This window comes from Peromyscus eremicus, chromosome 8a, assembly GCF_949786415.1.
Source record: "Peromyscus eremicus chromosome 8a, PerEre_H2_v1, whole genome shotgun sequence".
NCBI classification, from domain to species: domain Eukaryota; kingdom Metazoa; phylum Chordata; class Mammalia; order Rodentia; family Cricetidae; genus Peromyscus; species Peromyscus eremicus.
The window spans coordinates 99,735,519-99,756,131 of record NC_081423.1 but is presented as its reverse complement, the minus strand read 5'-3'; the positions used below and the strand labels follow the sequence as shown (position 1 = coordinate 99,756,131).

The 20,613-nt window shown below is 45.5% G+C and overlaps 1 protein-coding gene and 1 long non-coding RNA gene across 9 annotated transcripts in view; one reads left to right on the top strand and one right to left on the bottom strand.

The window, feature by feature from the left end:
- Tnrc6c (trinucleotide repeat containing adaptor 6C) overlaps positions 1-20,613 on the bottom strand; it is a 127,682-nt gene that overhangs the window by 8,224 nt on the left and 98,845 nt on the right. For 4 of the 7 annotated variants that reach the window (XM_059272209.1, XM_059272207.1, XM_059272212.1 and 1 more), the window contains exons 10-18: positions 19,451-19,593; positions 17,552-17,701; positions 16,246-16,386; positions 12,697-12,816; positions 10,234-10,317; positions 9,737-9,977; positions 4,428-4,595; positions 1,568-1,759; positions 967-1,110 (exon numbers count right to left, since the gene is read on the bottom strand). In XM_059272209.1, coding sequence (XP_059128192.1) covers positions 967-1,110; positions 1,568-1,759; positions 4,428-4,595; positions 9,737-9,977; positions 10,234-10,317; positions 12,697-12,816; positions 16,246-16,386; positions 17,552-17,701; positions 19,451-19,593 — 1,383 coding nt within the window. Of the gene's footprint in view, positions 1-877; positions 1,111-1,567; positions 1,760-4,427; positions 4,596-9,736; positions 9,978-10,233; positions 10,318-12,696; positions 12,817-16,245; positions 16,387-17,551; positions 17,702-19,450; positions 19,594-20,613 lie in introns of all 7 variants that reach the window. The other 3 variants (XR_009380804.1, XM_059272208.1, XM_059272211.1) reach the window with 3 other exon arrangements.
- On the top strand, positions 741-20,111 carry LOC131917994 (uncharacterized). Of its 2 annotated transcripts, none has more exons than XR_009380807.1 (2): positions 741-1,834; positions 19,589-20,111. It is a non-coding gene; the product is annotated as an uncharacterized LOC131917994 (long non-coding RNA). The 2 variants fall into 2 exon arrangements; XR_009380808.1 differs by having other exon boundaries at positions 19,586-20,111.

The following is a 20,613-nucleotide window of genomic DNA, read 5'->3' as shown; positions in this document are numbered from 1 at the left end:
CTTCCATGCAGAGCCGATTATATTAAAGAGCCAGAGGTACACACACACACCCTTAACAGGTAAGGTTGTAAGTAGTGATCTAACTAAATACTTGGGAACTGATGAGGTCCTCATGAGTGACAGGCTACTATGGAAAGGGGGTTCTTCCATTATCATCAACAGGGAGCTCTCTCTGCAAATGCCTCCCAGGATGACCTCCACTCATGTCTAAATGAGTGTCTAAAGCCTACACTCAAGCTTTCTAGCTTGACAGTGTGGCCTGGTAGTGCTTTGCACCGGATATCTGAAAGAGGCTGTGTCAAAAGTCAGCATCAACAATGAGGCAGGAAAACAGATTAGAGCTGGGTGTTTTCACCACGCCCTTACTCCCAGCACTCAGGAGGCAGAGGCAGAAGGATCTCTGAGAGTTTGGGACAGCCTGGTCTACAGAATGAGTTCCAGGACAGCCATACAGAGAAACCCTGTCTCGAGCCCTGCACACCCTGCCTCCCCCTCAAAAGAAGTGAGAGAGAAAAAAAGTAACAACCCTTGTTCTGAAAGGCTGATGGCTGAAGCTGTGATTGCCTAACATAATGCACAATGATTAAAAATGATGCGGATGACTTGCTGGTTGAAGACTCATCTACAGAGTGTTTTTATAAGTGTCAAGCTGTGTTTGTTGTCTGTGGATTAGGGACAGTCTCTGCAAGCTTCCAGAATCTGAAGCTCCTGTGGTCCTGAGCACCTGGCTAAAGGATACTCAAGCTGTGTTAGCCCACTCATCAGCACATGCACACACCTCATGTCAGTGTCCTCACAGGCTCTGCCAGGCATCTTCTGATGCCACAATGGTCAGGTGAACAGAACAGGTGCCAACCAACTATGTCTGGTGCCATACCTGCCTCACAGACCACACACAGCCAGATGATGCCTCTATAGGAGCCTGGAGACCCGCCCACAGAAGGCAGGGGTGATGGCCCTCCTCACCTCCACTCTTGAGGAGGTAGCGGTTGACATCCTGGATGGTGGTGTTGATGGTAGGTCCAGTAGGGACACTGCCAGGAGTGACATCAGGGTCATTCTCGGGATCAATATTCTGAAGTCCTTTCCACGGAACTCCGGGATGGAATTCTGTTCATGGAAAGCAATATGAGGCTGCATTCTAGAGCACCTTCATGTTGCATCATGACACTTAAAATTCATTTTTTCATATTTGTAGAAATTTTAAAAATCTGATAATTAGGTTCAGAGGTACTCTTGCTTACATATAGTTCATTAGATCAGTCATTCTTTTTGAGCAAACTAGAAACAGCTACCACATTTTAGGTGTGAATGCCTTTACCAGGTAGAAGCTGGTGTCCCTTCCCCACTCCCCCTTGCCACTGGCCTACTCCTATCTTGAACTGGGAAGCTACAGAAGAATGCTTGACACCAGTGTACTCCATGAAGTCTCAACAGAAACCCCAAGCTATGGACTTGATGACTGCAGGACCCACAGTGCAGATCTAGGCTCCCTCAGCTCTATTTGCCATCGTAGGCTCAGGGCACATTTGCTCTACTGCTGCCCACGAGTATCGTGCAGTCTTACCTGGGGGCCAGCTGATGCTGGAGCCATTTGAGATCTTATCACTGTCAGATTTGGCACGTGACCAGCTATGAGGAACAGCTACGGGAGGACTGGCTGGTGACTCACTGTTCTGGATTAAATCGTACCGGCCATACGAGTCATCAATGGAGGACTTACCTGGAGGCCCGATGCTTAGACCTCCAGGGATAGCACCTACAGAACAGGACCAGGAACCAAGTGAACATTCTCCCAAAGACGCCCAGGATACACTGCAGCCTTCCCTTCCAGGTGCAGTATCTTACTCACCCCCTGCCGTTACATGGACTGTCAGCCTTAGGCTGTCCAAGGTTCTCTAAGAACCGTATCAGCCCAAATATGGTCTTTAGATGACTGAAACATTTTTTTGTGGTGCTAGGCATAGAACCCAGGGCACTGTGTATTCGAGGCCAAGCTTCTAACCCTGAGAGACGCTGATTACCCAAGTATTATCAATCACATACCATTACTGTTACTGGTGTTTGTTTACTTTTGGTTTCTTGAGACAGGGTTTCTCTGTGTAGTCTTGGCTGTCCTGGAACTCACTATGTAGACCAGACTGGCCTCAAACTCAGAGAACTGCCTACCTCTGCCTCCTGAGTGCTGGGATTAAAGCTGTTGTTGTTGTTATTATCATCATTATTACTTTCCAGTGTGGGCGATCTAATACAAGGCTTCATACATGCTAGGTAAATACTCTACTACTGAACTTTGTTTTTTGAGATGATATCATATAGTCTGGATTGGCCTTGAACTTCCTATGTAGTCAAGAATGACCCTAAACTCCTAATCGTCCTGCCTCTAGCTCACCAAATCTTGCGATTATAGGTGTGTGCCACTATAAAACTATTTTAGTTTGTCATGCTGGAAGGTTTGTTTCTTTTTGAGATACGGTCTTACGTACCCCCACACTGGCCTTGAACTTGATGTGTATTCTGGATCTTCCAGTTTCTACCTCTCTAGTGGTAAGATTACAGGCATTTACCAACCAGCTTGGTTTACGTGGTGCTGTACACTTTACCTCAGGCTTCTTGCAACCCAGGCAAGCACTCTATCAACTAATCTTTAGCCTCAGCTCAGAAACTTATAAATTTTTTTGATTTGTATGCGTACATCCATGTGCTTGCATAGAGGCCAGAGGCCATCAGGTGTCTTGCTCTATCACTCTCCTGATTTCCTTGAAACATGGTCTCTCACGGAACCTGGGGCTAGGCTGGTGGCAGCAAGCCCAAAGTATCCTCCTGTCTGCTTTAGGAAACACTGGGGTTACAGGCATATGAGAGCACACAGGGTTCTGAGGATCAGAACTCAGGTCCTCAGGCTTGTGCAGCAAGTGCTCTTACCTGCTGAGCCATCTCCCCAGTGACACCCTCCCCCGCTCTAAGAGACTTGCCCAGGCAGGTTGGAACACGTGGGCTCAAGTGATCTTACCGTCTTGGCCTCTTGAGGAGCTAAATTCATGTCATGTACTCAGTGAATATTAATGACTTCTTCTTCTTTTTTTTTTTTTTTAAAAAGATAAGGTCTCTCTTTGCAGCCCTGGCTGTCCTGGAACTCACTTTGTAGACCAGGCTAGCCCCAAATTCACAGAGATCTAAGCCTCTGCCTCCAAGAGCTAGGATTAAAGGCATGTGCCACCCATGCCTTTTGTGCTCTGGCTATAAACACAGATTCTTGGACTATCACTGACTGAGTTACACCCCTAGCCACGTTGTCAATCTTATTTGGGGAAAAAATATTTTTTGAGATAGGTCTCATGAAATAAAGGCTGACCTCCAACTTACAAGTAGCCAAGGATGACCTTGAACTCCTGATCCTCCTGCCTCTACCTCTCAACTGCTGGGATTATAGGTGTGCACAGAACATCCCCCACACTCCCAAGCTGGAAATCTTTATACCTTGGGAAGCAGCCTATCATAAATCTTCCTGGTCAGTGATCATGTTTGCTGTTATCTCTACGTTCCCTCTTCTGCAGTGATGCTCTTACTATGCAAGAACAAAGTGGGCACTGACTTACACACAGTAAACAACAACGACAGGGCCAGGTAAAGGTCACATGGAGATTTTCTCGCTAAATTAACTGTTAGGGGAATTTCCTTTTAGATTACTTTATATCAAGAGAAAACTATATGCCCTATTACATTTCTTTTGTTCCTTTCCAGTTCAGGGGATAAAACTCAGGCCCTCATGCATTCCAGGTTAGTGCCGTGCACTGAATCTAGCCCACTGGAAGCCAGGCTAGTTCCCCTGCCACTGAGCCATACCCTAAACCTCTCTAGGCCAACATGATGATTAGCAGTTTTTTTTCTTTCTCCTTTCTATTTCTTTTTGTGTTTTAATTCTTTTAGTCCTTTTTTTTTTAACATTAAAAAAAATTCAATTCTTCACTATGTTCTTGTATATTCAGGTGTGGGTATCTGCATGTGAGTGTAAGTACCCAGAGAGGCCATACAGTTTCAGTTACAAGCAGTTGTGAGCCATCCATTGTGTGACAGAACTCAACTCAGGTCGTCTGCAAAGCCAGTATCTGCTCTTATCTGCTGAGTCATCTCTCCAGGCCTCACAGGCTCTTTCTGTTGGCAGAAAAGGAGTTAACTAGAGAGCATATGGGCTCTGACCTACCCTCTTTGGTGTTCTGGGGCATTTTCAATGAGGTGTGCATTTGAAGCTAAGACCTGACGGTGGACCTTGCAGGTACTGTGTAACAGTACAGACTCCTGTTCTTCGGCTTTTGGAGTTGCATTCATAGAAATGCACAGAATGAACATGTGATACTTCAGACTACCCCATCAATAAGCCAACTGCAACCTTCTGTGGGCCGGGCATTTGGTCAGGACATACATACCATGCTTGCTAGGATTCTGGTCCAGGGGAGAAGCAGCACTAGACAAGTTACCCATGGAGTTGGGATGTGTCCACTGAGGGAGGCGTGACTGGGACTGAGATGAGTCCTTCACAGACAAACCACTGCTCATGTCTATGCTGTTGACATTCATGTTTGGGTTTAATCCAGCTGAAAACACAGACATTATTAGTATTTGCCTCTCCCCTGACAGATCTCACTCTGAGAGCCCTGGAGAGTCACCCTAGGCACAGCTACACACTTCACTGTAACTCCACACCCTGCCTATACAGCTTTTTGGAGACAAGGTCTCACTATGTAGCCCCTAGCTCGTCTAAAACTTCTGCTTGCCTCTGAGTCCTGAGTGTTAGGTAGGGTTATGGACATGTGCCACCACCTTGTCAGCCCCTATATATAGACCAGGTTGGCCTCCAACTCACAGAGCTGTCTACTCCTGACCCTGGTCACGTGCCACCATGCCCACACCCCTCTCCTTTTTTAAGACAGAATTTTAACATGTAGCTCTAACTTGTGTCTTCTTGCTTCAGGCTCCCAAATGCTGAGATTACAGGAGTATACCTGGTTCAACTGCAATTTTCTTTTTAAATTTTAGTTTTTTAAGACAAGATCCCAAAGTGTGGCCCAGGCTGGGCTAGAAATCACTGTGTAGTCCAGGTATGCCTCCGACTCACGGCGATCCTTCTACCTCAGCTTGTCAAGCACTGGATTACAGGTACTAGCTGTCACAGCCACTTTTTTTTGTTTGTTTGTTTTTTTTTGAGACAAGGTTTTTAACGTATATTCCTGGATGTCCTGGATCTCGCTCTGTAGCCCAGGCTGGCCTCAAATTCACAAAGATCCACCAGCCTCTGCCTCCCAAGTGCTGGGATTAAAGGTGTGTGCCATTATCACCCAGCTACAACATCTACTTTTAACTATAAATTTTAATGCTGGTGAAAAATATGTGTTTTCTTCTTCTCTACGTATACATTTATTATTTTTTAAATGTATGTATGTATGTATTTATTTTGGTTTTTAGAGACAGGGTTTCTCTGTGTAGTTTTGGTGCCTGTCCTGGATCTCACTCTGTAGACCAGGCTGGCCTCAAACTTACAGAGATTCCCCTGGCTCTGCCTCCCAAGTGCTGGTATTAAAGACATGCGCCACCACCTCCCGGCTAAATTTATTTATTTTTATTTTATGTGCATTGGTGTTTTGTCTGCATGTATGTCTGTGTGAGGGTGTTGGATCCCCTGGAACTGGAGTTACGGACAGTTGTTAGCTGCCATATGGGTGCTGGAAATTGAACCCAGGAACCCCTGGAAGAACAGTCAGTGCCCTTAACTGCTGAGCCATCTCTCCAGTCCCCTATTTTTATTTTTTAAACTTTTGATGCTATATATCTATATCTATATATTTGTGTGAATATATTGACACTATGTATATATATTTGTGTGAATGTGTGTGTATGTATGAGTGTTTTGCCTGCATGTATGTCTGTGTATCACTTGCATGCTTGGTGCCCATAGAGGCCAGAAGAAGTCAGATGCCCTGTGACTGGCATTACAGATAGTTGTGAGCCACCAAGTAGGTGCTGGGAATCAAGCCCAGTCCTCTGGAAGAACAGCCAGTGCTCTTAACCACTGAGCCATCTCTCCAGTCCCTACAACATATTTTTTAAAATATTGCTCCTGAATTAAGGTGAGCATGCTACTAGTCTTCTCTCCTGGTTTCAGTGCTGGACACCAGGGTTCAGACAAGACAAGTTCAGATGAATCCACAGCACCATGTGGGAACTACCAGATCAAGCATACTGCCTCTAAGTCCTGACAAACCACCTAAAGAACAAGTTGGTTGGGACAACTTGAGCCTGCAGAAGTCAGCACTAATGGAACTTATGAGTTAAATAGTAAATAACTCTTCAGGAGCTCTGTGAGAGTGTGGGTGCTGCTGTCTACCCACCTTTAGAATGGTGAGCTAATATTTTGGGGGGATTGGGCAAGAACAGCATTATGCTAGGATAATAAAGACTTGCTGAGGAGGATTTTTTTTGTTTTTTTTTTTTTAAAGATTTATTTATTTATTATGTATACACTCTTCTTCCTGCATGCTAGAAGAGGGCGCCAGATCTTATTACAGATGGTTGTGAACTACCATGTGGTTGCTGGGAATTGAACTCAGGACCTCTGGAAGAGCAGCCAGTGCTCTTAACCTCTGAGCCATCTCTCCAGCCTGATGAGGAGGATCTTAACAGAAGGCTGCAGTGACACATTCCTGGTGAGGCTCCCAGCTGAAAGTGGGTCGGACACTCAGGTGGAGAGGAGCAATCAGTAGCAGAGCAACCCAGTGCTTCCAACCCCTCTCGGACAGTGAGCTCCTGTATTGCCACTGCACATTGGTGTGGCCCATCCCATAATTCAAACCTGTCATGGGAGAGGGAACTCTACCACTCAAGTAGAGTCAAACATTTTAGTTCTAAACTTCAGAGCAGGGGCTGCAAATTCAACTGTCCATGGGAGTATGTGGGCAATGCAGACAAAGGGTAGATAGGTGAGTGGGCCTGAGGGCTTGTCCTATGGCAAACTGAACAGGTTTGCCACAATAAGGAGGTACTACTGGGCCAAACAGGTGCTGTCATATGGAAAGCAAGCTCTGTGCACCAGTTTTTTTTGTTTTTGTTTTTGTTTTTGTTTTTGTTGTTGTTGTTGTTGTTTTGTTTTGTTTTTTTGACGAGGTCTCTCTATGTGCCTGTCCTGGAACATGTTACATAGAACATGCTGTCCTGGAACTCAAAGAGATCCGTTTGCCTCCTGAGTACTGGGATTAAAGGTGTGTGCCACCACACTGGGCAAGCATCCCATTTTTGCTCAACCACTGAAGTGTTTATGCACAGTCACATCCTGTGACAGGAACAGCTGTGTAAATCAGCCTCATTTACTTTAGAGATGGACCAGGTAGGGTGGTAACAAGGGCTGGTGTCAGAGCACTCAAGGGCCTCGTTCCCATTCAGTGAGCCAGTCCTGGCATCCTCTCATTAGACTGTCCCTGAATAACACACCAGGGGTCCTCTCTGCTGTACCCTGATATCTAGAAACACTTCATTACTCACTGAACTTTTACCTGTCTGTCTGGGCCTCAATTTTAATCTTATATATTTTTTTATTTCTTTGTTTGAGAGAGGGTCTTGGTATATGACCTGGCTATTTGCTATACTTGCCAGGCTAATCATGAACTGACAGCAATCCCCCTGCCTCAGCTCCCTAATGCTGAGATCATAGGTGTATTTATCTTTGGCTTATCATGGTACAGTGAACCTTTCCTTCTTGAGAGCTCTCAAGGTCACTGGGTTACTGTTCCTGTTGACACAATCAAGCCCATCAGGGAAGAGACACTGAGGCCTGGACTGTCTGAATGGGAGAAAGGGGAGAGACCCCAGAGAAACCTGGCCTTCTGGTTTCCTGCCACAGGTTGTTCCATTTCTAAGTGGCTCTTCAGCAATCAGTGTGTTATTGAGAAAAGCCAAGAGCCAACAAGACAGAACATTTTGCAGGCAAAGTTTCATATACCTAATAAACTGCCTATTTTCAATGTTATATCACATATATTAAATATATTATAACTATAATTTCAATATCTTAACATTTTTATCAAAATAAATCTTTATCCAATTTCAAAGATTCATTGTACAAGGTGATTCCTAGAAGTAAAGTCTATGTAGTTTAAGGGACAGGCACAGCAGGATATGAGACACTGTGGGATGTAGAATGGAGTATGTTCTGAACAACCACCCTACAGAAGTCCATCATGCATCTGTCATGTGGGATTACGGTTACAAACCACACAAACACATGCACGCACACACACACAATTATATTTTATTTTTATTATTTTTTGTTAGTGTTTTTTTTTTTTTTTTTTTTTTTTGCGACATGGTTTCTTTATAGCTTTGGAACCTGTCCTGGAACTCACTCTGTAGCCCAGGTTGGCCTCAAACTCACAGAGATCCACCTGTCTCTGCTTCCTGAGTGCTGAGATTAAAGGTATGCACTACCACCACCTGGCTCACACTGCATTTTATTAAGTAGGAACTGTTAGCCAGGCTGGCCTCGAACCTTAGTCTATATTAGTCTATCTAACTGGCTCAACAGCTCTAGTACTAGCATCACAGGTGTGAGCCACCATGTTCAACCCAAAAACTTTATACATTATTAACTCATGAAATCTTTAAAAGAACCCTGTGTGATAACTATTTCTAGTTCATATGGACAGAAAAATTGAGGCAAAGAGCAACCAGGCCAACTGTACACATCAGCAGTGGATGGGAACTGGTCCCAAGGAACCAAAGTCCTAACTCGGGTCTTGACCAATGGACAGGATAATAACAGAGGATATAAGCATTCTAAAGAGGGAGGTATGCTGTTGGCAGCAATCCACTGCTATCCACTGGCCTTTGTCCCTTTGGAGATATGCATTTGAAGCTACTTATTCTCCTTGTCCCATGCTAACAGATTCTGCCAGCTATCAGCAGACAATCCTGAAATGCTTCTCCTAGTTCCCCAGTTAGTACCAGAGTTCTCCAGCATCAAACTTGTTCTGACAGGTCAGGTTCTGTGTGCTGGTCACACCTGTACTATACGAGTGCAGATCAGCAACCACCTTACAGAGGGTCTGCTTTATCAGTGTGACCATCACTGACCAGATGAGACAAACTCCTCTCTACAGCGGAGGCTGAAGGACAGAGGCTAGCAAGGACTAGTAGAGATCTGTAATCTTAGTACTTGAGAGTGGAGGCAGGACGACACTGGGGAGTTTTAGTTGGCCTAGGCTATAGTTTGAGATGGTGTATCAAAGAAAAAAACCAAAAACAGTCAGAAGATAAACCAAGCCAGTTGGTGGTGGTGCATGCCTTTAATCCCAGCATTCAGGAGGCAGAGGCAGGTGGATCTCTGTGAGTTTGAGACCAGCCTGGTCTACAGAGCGAGTTCCAGGACAGCCAGGACTACACAGAGAAAGCCTGTCTGGAAAAACCAAACAACGACAAACCAGAATAAACTGAATGGCCTTTGTCACAATAGAGGGTTTTCCCAAGCACTACTTCTCAGTCCCAGCACCAGGGATCAAACCAGGCCCTTGTTATATAATTCAGGCTAGTCTTGAACTCATAATAGTGCTGCCTCTGCCTCCCAAGTGCTTGGACTGTAGGTCTCAGTACAGCCAGCCATTCTGCCTACCACACAGCAGTCCTGGTTATCACAGGAAGGACTTGAAGATACCTGTACCTTGTGTAGCTTTTAAACCCATAGTAGACTCACCAAGAGGATAAGGAGCAAAGGTGTTGGGTGAAGACTGCTGCTCTTTGGTCTGCAGGTCAGGAAGGCCGGGAGTCTGAGGATGAGGGGGGAAGCTATCCATGGCCGATTTGCCTGCAGAAGGGTGCAGAGACAGGTGCGGCGGGGGTGGCGGTGGTGGAGGCTGCTTTACAAGCAGGGCCTGGGCCAGCTGGCGCTGGTGCTGCTGGATCTGCTGCTGCAGATTAGTGATTGTGCGCGCAACCTGGCAGGTGGAAACATACATATACTGCATGTTAGCCAGGGTTGGGGTAGAGTGCATGGATGAGCTATAGACTGCGTGTATTCCTACCTCAGCCTCTACCAGCTGGGCCAGCCTCATCTCAAACCTAGCTGGTCCTGGGACTTTCCAAAGAGGAGGTTCAGCTGGAGAAGAGCCATCATCAAGCTAAGTTCATCCACTGGGGTTTCTCCTACCAGAATTAGAGCTAATGGCAAAAGTCAGTCTAAGTGACACTCACTTGCTGCTCCTGCTGCCTCATGGGTCCGGAAACATTCCGCTGGGCCTGTAACATCTGCTGCTGGATTTGTAAACGTTGGTACGCCTGTTGATAGAAAAGTCAGAACATCGTAAGAAAGCCATCAAAACAAGCGATTCACTCTCCTTAACATTCAGAAAATAGAAAAAAAAATTCTTAGAATGATCTAGGTTAAAGGCTAGATTGGCTAGATGACGTGGCAGAACACTACAAAGCTCAATCCTGTGATTGAGCCAGCACCAAGAACTTGAGTGACCGATTCTTGGACACGCTGGGGAAAAAAAGAGCACAATGCTTTGGCTGATGCAGTCTTCCCATTTGATTATCTCAAATGCTGGCTGAATACTGATTGCTTTTCTGCACAACACATATTTTGGGAGACTTCTTAGCTAGGGGACTCCTAATAGTACTTCCAAATCAAACAACCTGGATTCGCAAGGCCCTCTGTGAGGTTCCATATGCAGTAAACAGGTGCTGGGAAAAGGCTACCAGATGTAGCTGCCTGCCAGTGTAGTACAGGGAGCTCAGGGATGTAGCATTTGTGAGCTGTCACCCATGTTGGGGTGGGTGAGCTTTTTGGTGATACAGCTGCCCAAGTCACCCATGCTCCTGTAAGTAATGCCAATAAACTCACTGGGTCACCAATCCAGACTCAGGCAGAATCATTTCTTCAGTTTGTTTTTGGTATTCATTTGATCCTTTCTCTCCAGGAAACACCATACAGAAGACTTACTTAAAACAGAACCACATGGAGGTGTACTATACTGTTAAAAATGCCTCATTAGTTGCAGATAAGGTTTTCACTTAAGAATTCTCTAGAAGTTCTAAAGCTGTAGCAAGTAATAAACTTCATTTCTCTAATTTTTCTAGAAAAAAAACTGTGACCAGAATATAGTAGGTGTGACCAGAATATACAAGGTGCAAGCCAGCTTTTCTTCCATCTTACTTACACAGGAAAGCCTGCTGGGTAACAAAGGCTGTGTGTACACCAGGTGCAAGCCAGCCTTTTCTTGTACCTTCCCCACCACAGGGAAAACCCTGCTGAGAAACATACTGTGTGTGTCAACCTCAAACCCAGCTCTGGCCTGTGACAGTGCAGAAAGCTCTGCAGGGCCCCCTAGGCACAAGCTGTGCAGCTTCCAGTAACCCTTTTCTGTCTTGGGCAAAGTAGCCTCCTACTACTGCTGTCAGTCCAGGAAGCAACATGACTTCATAGGTGTGCTGCCCACTTCAGGGAGGCTTCCCCGTGGGGGGCCATAGGCATGTGACTCCCTAGTTAGGGGTCTGTGTTGGTTTGAAAGAAAATGGCCCCCAAAGGGAGTGGTATTATTAGGAGGTGTGGCTTTGTTGGAGGAAGTGTGTCACTGTGGGGGTGAGTTTTGAGGTCTCAAATATGTACAAGCCACACCCAGTGTCTCAGACCACTTCATGTTGCCTGCAAGACTCTCAGCTACTTCTCCAGCACCATGTGTGCCTGCATGCCCCCATGCTCTCCGCTAGTGCTGGGCACTGAATCTGGGCCCTTTGGAAGAACAGATGTAAGGATTCTGTATATGCGCAGCTCGGGGGGTGGGGTGGGGTCTCGTCTGGCGCCTTATTACATCATCAGCGGGTGACTGCGTCCCAGCCTAAAAGCTGGACATGCACCCCCACACATTCTCTCAGTCTCTGTCTCTCTCCAAGCTCTCTCTGTGCTCTCGGTTTCTCTCTGTCTCTCTCTGCGTCTCTCTCTCTGTCCTATCCCCTCTTCTCTCTAATAAAGCCCATTCTAACTCTGGTAACCATAGCTCATTACTCTTCCGCTTGTGACTCTTCCATCTCTCCAGCCTTTAAACTACACAACTCTTTTTTTCTTTCTTTTTTTTTTTGTTCTTTCAGACAGGGTTTCTCTGTAGTTTTGGTGCCTTTCCTGGATCTCACTCTGTAGCCCAGGCTGGCCTCAAATTCACAGAGATCCACCTGCCTCTGCCTCCCAAGTGCTGGGATTAAAGGCATTGTGCCACCACACAACTTTTAAGAACTCCTGGGTCACATTAGCTGATCTCAACTGAGGGTGTGTGAGACCGAGTTTGAATAGGCCAAAGAACATGTTCCAGGTATGGCAGCAATTTTTCTCCTCTATGATCCCATGATGGTGTTTGTGTATACTATCCTTGGGAGAAGTGAGAAAATATTGTTTTGTGTTCTGTGGCTCAGGGGAGAAACTCTGAGAGATAAAAGGAACAGACAGGACAGGTTACAGATCTGTGAGACTAGGAACAGGAAAGGGTTAAGACATTTACAAAGCTTAGGAACAACAATACCCTTGAACAAAAACCTTCCTAATTCATGAAGAGTCACAAGACACAGTGCAATGTGGAAAACAGTGTGATAGCAACATCATCTCTTAGGGTGTTTTTGCTGCTTGCTGACATGAGGTCTTTAGACTGGGACCTTTCTGCTTACCAGCTGCAGCTGATAGAGCTGGTTCAACATCGTCATATGCTGAGGGTTAATTGGCGAGGTTAATAGTGCAGGGCTGAGACCAATGTTTTTTGCTGCAAACTGCAAAAGCTGTGCTTGAACCTGTTGAATAGAAAATAGATTAACCACCATCTCTATGGAAACATTCACTTATCTGTGTAGCTTTGTTTTTGGACACAAACTGGTTAACTGACATTATATTTGTTTGACAGCTGAATTTGAGAGGCTACCAGAACATTTTGTGGACATTTCAACATCAGTAGTTAACATGTTCAGAATACAGAAGACAGATAGTCTTCTAAAACTAATGTATTTTTTTTTTCAGCTGGGTGTGGTGGCGCAGGCCTTTAAATCCCAGTACTTGAGAGGCAGAGTCAGGTGGATTTCTGTGAGTTCCAGGCCAGCCTGCTCTACATAGTGAGTGAGTTCCAGGACATTTAGGGCTATGTAGTGAGACCCTGTCTCAAGAAATAGATAATTAATTTTTTTTTTTCTTTCTTGAGACAGGATCTCATATAGCTGAGGCTAACCTCAAACTGGCTATGTAGTGGGGGGCCTTGAACTCCTCCTAATCCTTTTGCCTCTACCTGCTAAATTCTGGGATTACAGGCAAGGGCCACCATGCCAAGCTACCTTCCAGAAGATTTCTTCCTCTAAATACTTTGGCTGTATATTTACTTTCCACGGCTTGAGGCTAGTACTATTAGAAGTTAGTTTATGTTCTGCCAAAGGGAATCTTTAAGGTCTGGAGGTGAGAAGATATTAATCCAGTTAATTGCTGCCTCAGTAGGAGGAAGGTGCATATATCTTACAGAGGCCCCCAACCAGTCTCCACAGGAGTTGCTACACCCTCGATAATACATGTAACTTTTTTTTTTCTACCAAGTTCCAGCCATCTCAACTCACTGTACACACCTGTTCTTTTCCACAGGTCAACACTGTCTTCCTATGTTTGAAGGTCAGAATATAGATCTCCCAAATTCCTAGGCTCAAACACCTCTCAAATGTGGTGGTCAGAAGCAGTGGGAATTTTAGCAGGGGCTGGAGAGATGGCTTAGTGGTTTAGAATACTTTTTGCTCTTGTAGAGGACTTGGGTTCAGTCCCAGTATCCACATGGTGGCTCACAACTATCTGTACGTAACTCAAGTCCCAAGGCTTTAGACACCCTCTTCTGACCTCTTTGTACACCAGGCACACAAATGGTATGTATACACGCAGGCAAAATACTCATACACATAAAACAAAATAGATCAAAAAATTAAAAAAAGAAAAGAAGTGGGAATTTTTGGAGGTGATTAGGTCATGATGGCTCTGCCTTGAGTGGAATCAATGTCCTTATATGATGCCCAAGGAAGCTTATTGCTTGCATCAAAGTTGCCATTTAGATGAACAAGCCCTCCACAGGTGCCAGACCCTCTGGATCCTTGCTCTTGGACTTGCAGCCTTCAGAAGTACAAGCTGCTTGTAAATTATCCATTCCAACAAATTACACAGCAACTTAAATTAAATGTTACAGGTAATGGGAGTTGAAGGATCACCATGCTCTCTTTTAAAAACAGATTAGATATAAGATTCTTCAAAGCCAGGAAGTGGTGGTGCATGCCTTGCCTTTAATCCCAGCACTCAGGAGGCAGAGGCAAGTGGATCTCAGTGAGTTCAAGGCCAGCCTGGGCTACAATGTGAGTTCCAGAACAGCCAGGACTACACAGAGAAACCCTGTCTCAAAAAACCAAATTCTTCAGAAATCCTAATAACTTCTAGGTAACAGAGGTCTTAGTAAGAAAGTAGCTTTGTTTCTGTCATAGAAGGAGTAACGTTATAGAAAATGAACAAGCTATATTTATATATTTAGGATACACACATACACAGCACCATCAAAAACAACAACAACAATTAAAAAAAAAAAAGAGGCCATAAATTTGTGTTTTGTTTTGTTTTTTTCTGGAAACAGGATCTTGCTGTGTAGCTTTGGCTGGCCCCGAACTCACAGAGATCTTCCTGCTTCTAAGAGGCCATACATTTGATGAAAGCAAAGAGGGGTACATAGGAAAGGTTAGAGGGAGGGGAAAGGGGAAAAATTACATAATTATATTTTAATCTAAAAATTATATATAAAAGAGTCTCTATGGGTCTGGGCTAGAGAGATGGCTCAGCAGTTAAGAGCACTGGCTCATCTTGCAGAAGACCTGGGTTTATTTCCAGCACCCATATTGCGGCTCACAACTGTTTGTTACTCCAGTTCTAAGGGATCGGACACTCTTTTTTTTGCCTCCAGGGGTGCCTGGCATACACATGGGTATACAGAAATACACACAGCAAAAACACCAATGCACATAAAATTAAAAAGAATCTCTTTAAGTGGGTGTTGTGGTGTACACCTTTGAGAGGTGGAGAGAGAAGCAGATGGATCTCTGTCAGTTCAAGGCCAGCCTGGTCTACATAGAGATCTTGTCTTGTACATACCCTGTCTCAAAAAAGAAAGTGTGCTGGCTAGTTTTATGTTAACTTGACACAAGCTACAGTCATCAGAGAGGAAAGAGACTCAACTGGGCTGTAGGCAAGCCAATACCACATTTTCTAATTAGTGATGGATGGGGGAGGGAGGCCCTGCCCATGGTGGGTTGTGCCTCTCCAGGGCTGGTAATCCTAGATGAGCAGGCTGAGCAAGCCATGGGGAGAAAGCCAGTAAGCAATGCCCCTCCATGGCTTCTGCATCCTGCCTCCAAGTTCCTGAACTGACTTCTTTCAATGATCAACAGTTATTTGGAAGCAGAAGCCAAATAAACCCTTTTCTCTTCAACTTGCTTTTGGTCATGGTGTTTCATCACAGCCATGACAACCCTAAGTGGGACATACACCATAAAAACAACAAACAAACAACATTCCCCCCACCTTAAAAAAAAAAAAACAGGGGCTGGAGAGATGGCTCAGAGGTTAAGAGCACTGACTGCTCTTCCAGAGGTCCTGAGTTCAATTCCCAGCAACCACATGGTGGCTCACAACCATCTGTAATGAGATCTGGTGCCCTCTTCTGGACTGAAGTCATACATGCTGTATACATAATAAATAAATAAATCTTTAAAAAAAAAAAAAAAAAACTCACCAGGCAAAAAGGATCAGCTAGTAAACAGTAAATCTAATTCCCAATTTACAGCACACACACTCTTTTATTTATTTATTTTTTTGGGGACAGGGTATGTATCCTGTCTGTCCTGGAACTCACTCTGTAGCCCAGGCTGGCCTCGAACTCACAGAGACCAGCCTGGCTCTGCCTCCCCAGTGCTGGGGTTAAAGGTGTGCGCCACCACGCCCAGTGCAGTGCACTCTAACACACAATCCCAACTGCCATCTCACTAAAGCATTACTGTCCTGGTTGTCCTGGTGGCCTCTTCTTGATGTCTCATGTCAATAGCAGACTGCTTGTTTTTCATTCCAAATAGCCCAAGAATATCATCAGGTTATCACAGTAATTTCCTTAAACCAGATCAGATAAAAACCAAGCACAGTGTGCAAAGCCTACGGAGTCAGACCTGAGGGGATAGAAACTGAGGCACTTGAGCACGGAGGCTGGGCTGGGAGGAATTAAGAGGCTGCACTGGCGGCTGCTGCATGGTCCTGGCTTGTGCTGCTCCGCTATTGCCAAACACACCCAGATTGCCACTCGGGATCTGCTGGAGACACAACAGCTGTTAGGATTGGGGGAGGGGGTGCTGGGGAAGGGTGAAGTGACAGGTTTCCCACCATGAATGCCGAGATTTTTTCTGTTTCCTACCCCTTCAACCTGATCCCTAACTGCACTTGGGATGAATGCTATTTGTACAGGTTATAGAGGATGGAAGCCTAGGAAGCTGTCTATGACTTTATATCACAGGACACACATGTAACAGTGCATTTTAAAGTGTCCCCAAACAATGTTGTCACAGTTAAAGAGATAATTAAGAACGTTTGAAAAATAACAGTAATAAGACGTGGTTTGGGTGACACACTTCCTTCCCAGAAGGAACTGAACTACCGATGTTCAGTCAGGCAGACAGAAAATGTGGTGATCGCTGTGCAGCAGGCAGAGGAGTCTATTTCAATGGAAATGTGGCAGTTCAGTTACTTCAACAAACCTCAACACCAGATCAGTTAGCGAAGTCAGTTAGCGTCAACCTGGTGTCTAATATACTGAACATCCTTGGGGTGTGTTCTCACACACTGTGGCACGAGCCACCTGGCTGACAGAGAAGGACGGGGCAGCAGAGCCTACTATGCCTGTGCTGTGCCCCGATAGACTGGGTGTCCAGGGTCCAGACTTGCCACTAAACTTCACCAAGGAGTGGCTAACAGCCGAGAGGTCCACGGTAATTCTTCAGGAACTACAGACACTCTGGGGACTGCTCAGTCTCGACAGGCACTCAGGTCTCCCAGTTCCTTTCTAGGGACCTCTCGCAGATAACATGAATGGGTAAAACAGCCAGAAGGCTCTGTAAATCTCATAGAAGTCCCCTCTATTTCTGGGGAGAGGAGCCCCCATGGTGAAGACCACCTGGTAACAGACCAGTACTTCATTCAATAGCAAGTGAGTTCTGAGTGCAGAGAGGAGCTCAAACACGATTAGTTCAGTGTAAAAACAACCTTGAAACATTCCTATAGAGGAGCTCAATTTCAAGAACTGCTACTCAGTTCTGAGCTTGCACGAGTGCTCCCAGGGGAGTCCTGAGAGCATTTCAGTAGTGTTACATGTTCCCTCCTATCAAAGTACCAATTGCAAACAATATAGTTTATTCCCTAACAGTTTAAAACAGTCAGGAGAATGAATGCAGACCACAGCCTGCTCTTCCCCAACAGCCTTACCTGTCTAGAAGAGTTCAAGTTTTGCATGCCCAGCCCTGAGGCAATCCCACCCAGGGCCTGATTAGGGAGTGCACTGTTGGAAAGGGGGAGCTTCAGGCTTGGGGAAGGCAAAAACGGTGAAGTCGTGGGCTCTTCCACGAGGCCGCCATCCTGATTGGAGAAAGAAAGGGTGAGCTGTGTGCGGTGCCCACCGGCACGCAGAGCACCAAACAGTTTCCCAAGGAAATAGTGAGGGGCGGTGGATGGATAAAGAATCAAAAGATAAAAAATGTGTGGATAATGAGAAAATGGAGGACATGGGCAAAAGGAAGAGGGGAAAGAAAGAGAGAAACAGGATTAAGACGCTGCTTTTGCTAAGACACTGACAAGCACATACTGTAGCTTCTAGCGTTCTCCCCATACCACCGCCCTGGCCTGGCTAGTAGGAAAGGGACAGCGACAGCAGTGAGTCTAACTGGAGACTCCACGAGCACAGCTCCCACCTCCACGCAGCTCCCACCTCCACGCAGCTCCCACCTCCACGCAGCACTTGACTTTCTCAGTGTCATAAACAAGATCCTACTGACCTCAGCTTCACTGAGGTTACACTAAAGTGCCAAGCTCTGCAAATCTAACACCTCATCTAACAGCACGACCAACCTGCAGATTACTCTACAATTTAAAGAAAGAGCTCAGGTCCCAATTACACTTCCAGATTCAGCAAATGAAAATTAATATAATGGTACACATCTAGAATCTCAGCACCCTGAGGCTGAGGCAGGAGGATAATATGTTTGAGGCCAGCCAATAATTTAGAATTTCAGGAAAACAATTTTTAGTGTAAATGTGCTCCTAACCACACATACCATAGCTCATCTGCCTGTGTGAAACATGAGGAGACTCTGGGAATAGCAAGTCAGGGTGTCAAGGGCCCTTTAAGGAACAGAACTTGGGTGGAATCTGGGTTCTACCACTAAGCTAACATCCCCAGAAAGTTTCCCTTTTCTTAGAAGCAAGGTCTTGTTCATAATATAAGGGTGGCTTTGAACTTGACATCCTCCTGCCTCAATTTCTTGAGTAGCTGGGATTACAAGCTGGTGCCACCAAGCCTCATTTTTTTTTTTTTTTTTTTAAACATTTGTCTTTTCTTCCTTCAGTTTTATTTTCAGGGTTCAATATTTAAGTTGAATTTTTTCTTTTTTTTTTTGGTTTTTCGAGACAGGGTTTCTCTGTGTAGCTTTGTGCCTTTCTTGGAACTCACTCTGTAGCCCAGGTGGGCCTTGAACTCAAGAGATCCGCCTGCCTCTGCTTCCCGAGTGCTGGGATTAATGGTGTGCACCACCACCGCCCGGCCTTTTAAGTTGAATTTAAAGTGATGTTTTCTCTTTTGGAGTCATACCACTTTGAAGAAGGGACATTGTCCCATAATAACTACTAAAGGAGGACAGAGTGTTGACTGGATTTAAAACACCCAGGGAGCTTCCCATTGGTACTTAATGTGGCCACTGGCAAGAAGCGCCAGCTAGACATAGGTACCCAACCCTGCCACTCTTTAAACCTGCTATGTATCATTTCCAATTGGAAGAACTGAGTATTCCAAGCAAGACAAAAACAAAAAACAAAAACAAACAAACAAAAAACCGTAAGGACCCTGGCCTACTGCATAACAGAACAGATAACTGTCAAGTTCGTGTAGTAACAAGAAGAGTCAGTTTTCAGTTCCAGCACTTTCCACACCTTATGATATCATGTATAATGCAATAATATCTCTGAATAAGGAATGTTAGGAAAATTGAGGCAAAAGCCACTTAAACGTCCCAACTTTCTGCACTCTGACTTGCTTTAAGGACACACACACACCTCAAATGAAAAGACTTCTAGCTGAAGGAGGCAGAAACAAGACAGATGCCAGATCAATACCTTGTCAAGGAAGGTGGGGCGGTCCATGGAAGACTCTTTGGAGATTGGTGGGCGGCAGCCGAGGGGTTTGGTGACCATTCCATTGTAGTCGGTCATTCCCAGTCCACGTTTGTCCATGTCCACCTTCTTTTCCAGCAGAGCGCCTGGGGCACAACACACAGAGAGCAACACTGACGACACAGGAGCACAGGACAGGCGGTGGCGATGGCTTCGGGAAGGTGGCCCCTTGGCTGCTAGCAAGGAGCAGGGGCATCATAGGCCTGAGCTGCTCCCCAGCCCCATGACCATGCTGCACACCTATGACTGGGCCCTGCTGGCTTTGCCCTGTCCACTCTGGCCACACTGCCCTCTGCCAGCCCCTCGGGAGCCCAGTCATCCATCCTCCTCTGTCTCCCCAGGTCTTCATGCACTTGCTTCCTCCCTCCAAGCCACCCTTCTCAGGGGCCTTCCAGACCATCTGACCTGAGAAAACTCCCTCCTCAAGCTCACTGCTTCCCATTCACTGCCCAGTGTGGGAGAACTTTTGGCCTGGTGAACTGTGTTTGGGTCACTTTAACTGTACTATACAAGTCTGCTTCCACCTGCCTGGTTTCCCTGCTTTACACTATGCCCAACATGATTTGGCATTTTTATATAAATGTACTATTGTCTGTCCCTGTCATTCATGGATTCTGTACTCACTCACTGTAGCATGTTTATGGTCACTTGTGGACCCCTGTAGGTTGGCAGAAAACTTGACTTTGCTGCTAAGTATTCAATTCAGGTCAGACAAGGTAGTACTCTGTCTTTCCAAGGTAAGGTTCTTTTTTTTTTTTAAATGGTTTTTTTTTTTTTTTTTTGGTTTTTCGAGACAGGGTTTCTCTGTGTAGCTTTGCGCCTTTCCTGGGACTCACTTGGTAGTCCAGGCTGCCCTCGAACTCACAGAGACCCGCCTGGCTCTGCCTCCCGAGTGCTGGGATTAAAGGCGTGCGCCACCACCGCCCAGCCTCCAAGGTAAGGTTCTTGTTGGACCTTACAGTGGGAAGTGCCTGTGGTACATTTGGTGCTATATTCTTCATAGCTGTGTGTTTTTTGTTGATTTGGGAATTAAAGATACTCCCTAATGTAAGCTAGCTGTGCCTCGCAAAGAAAGTACATGTGCCAGCTCATTTTCTTTCAGGCAT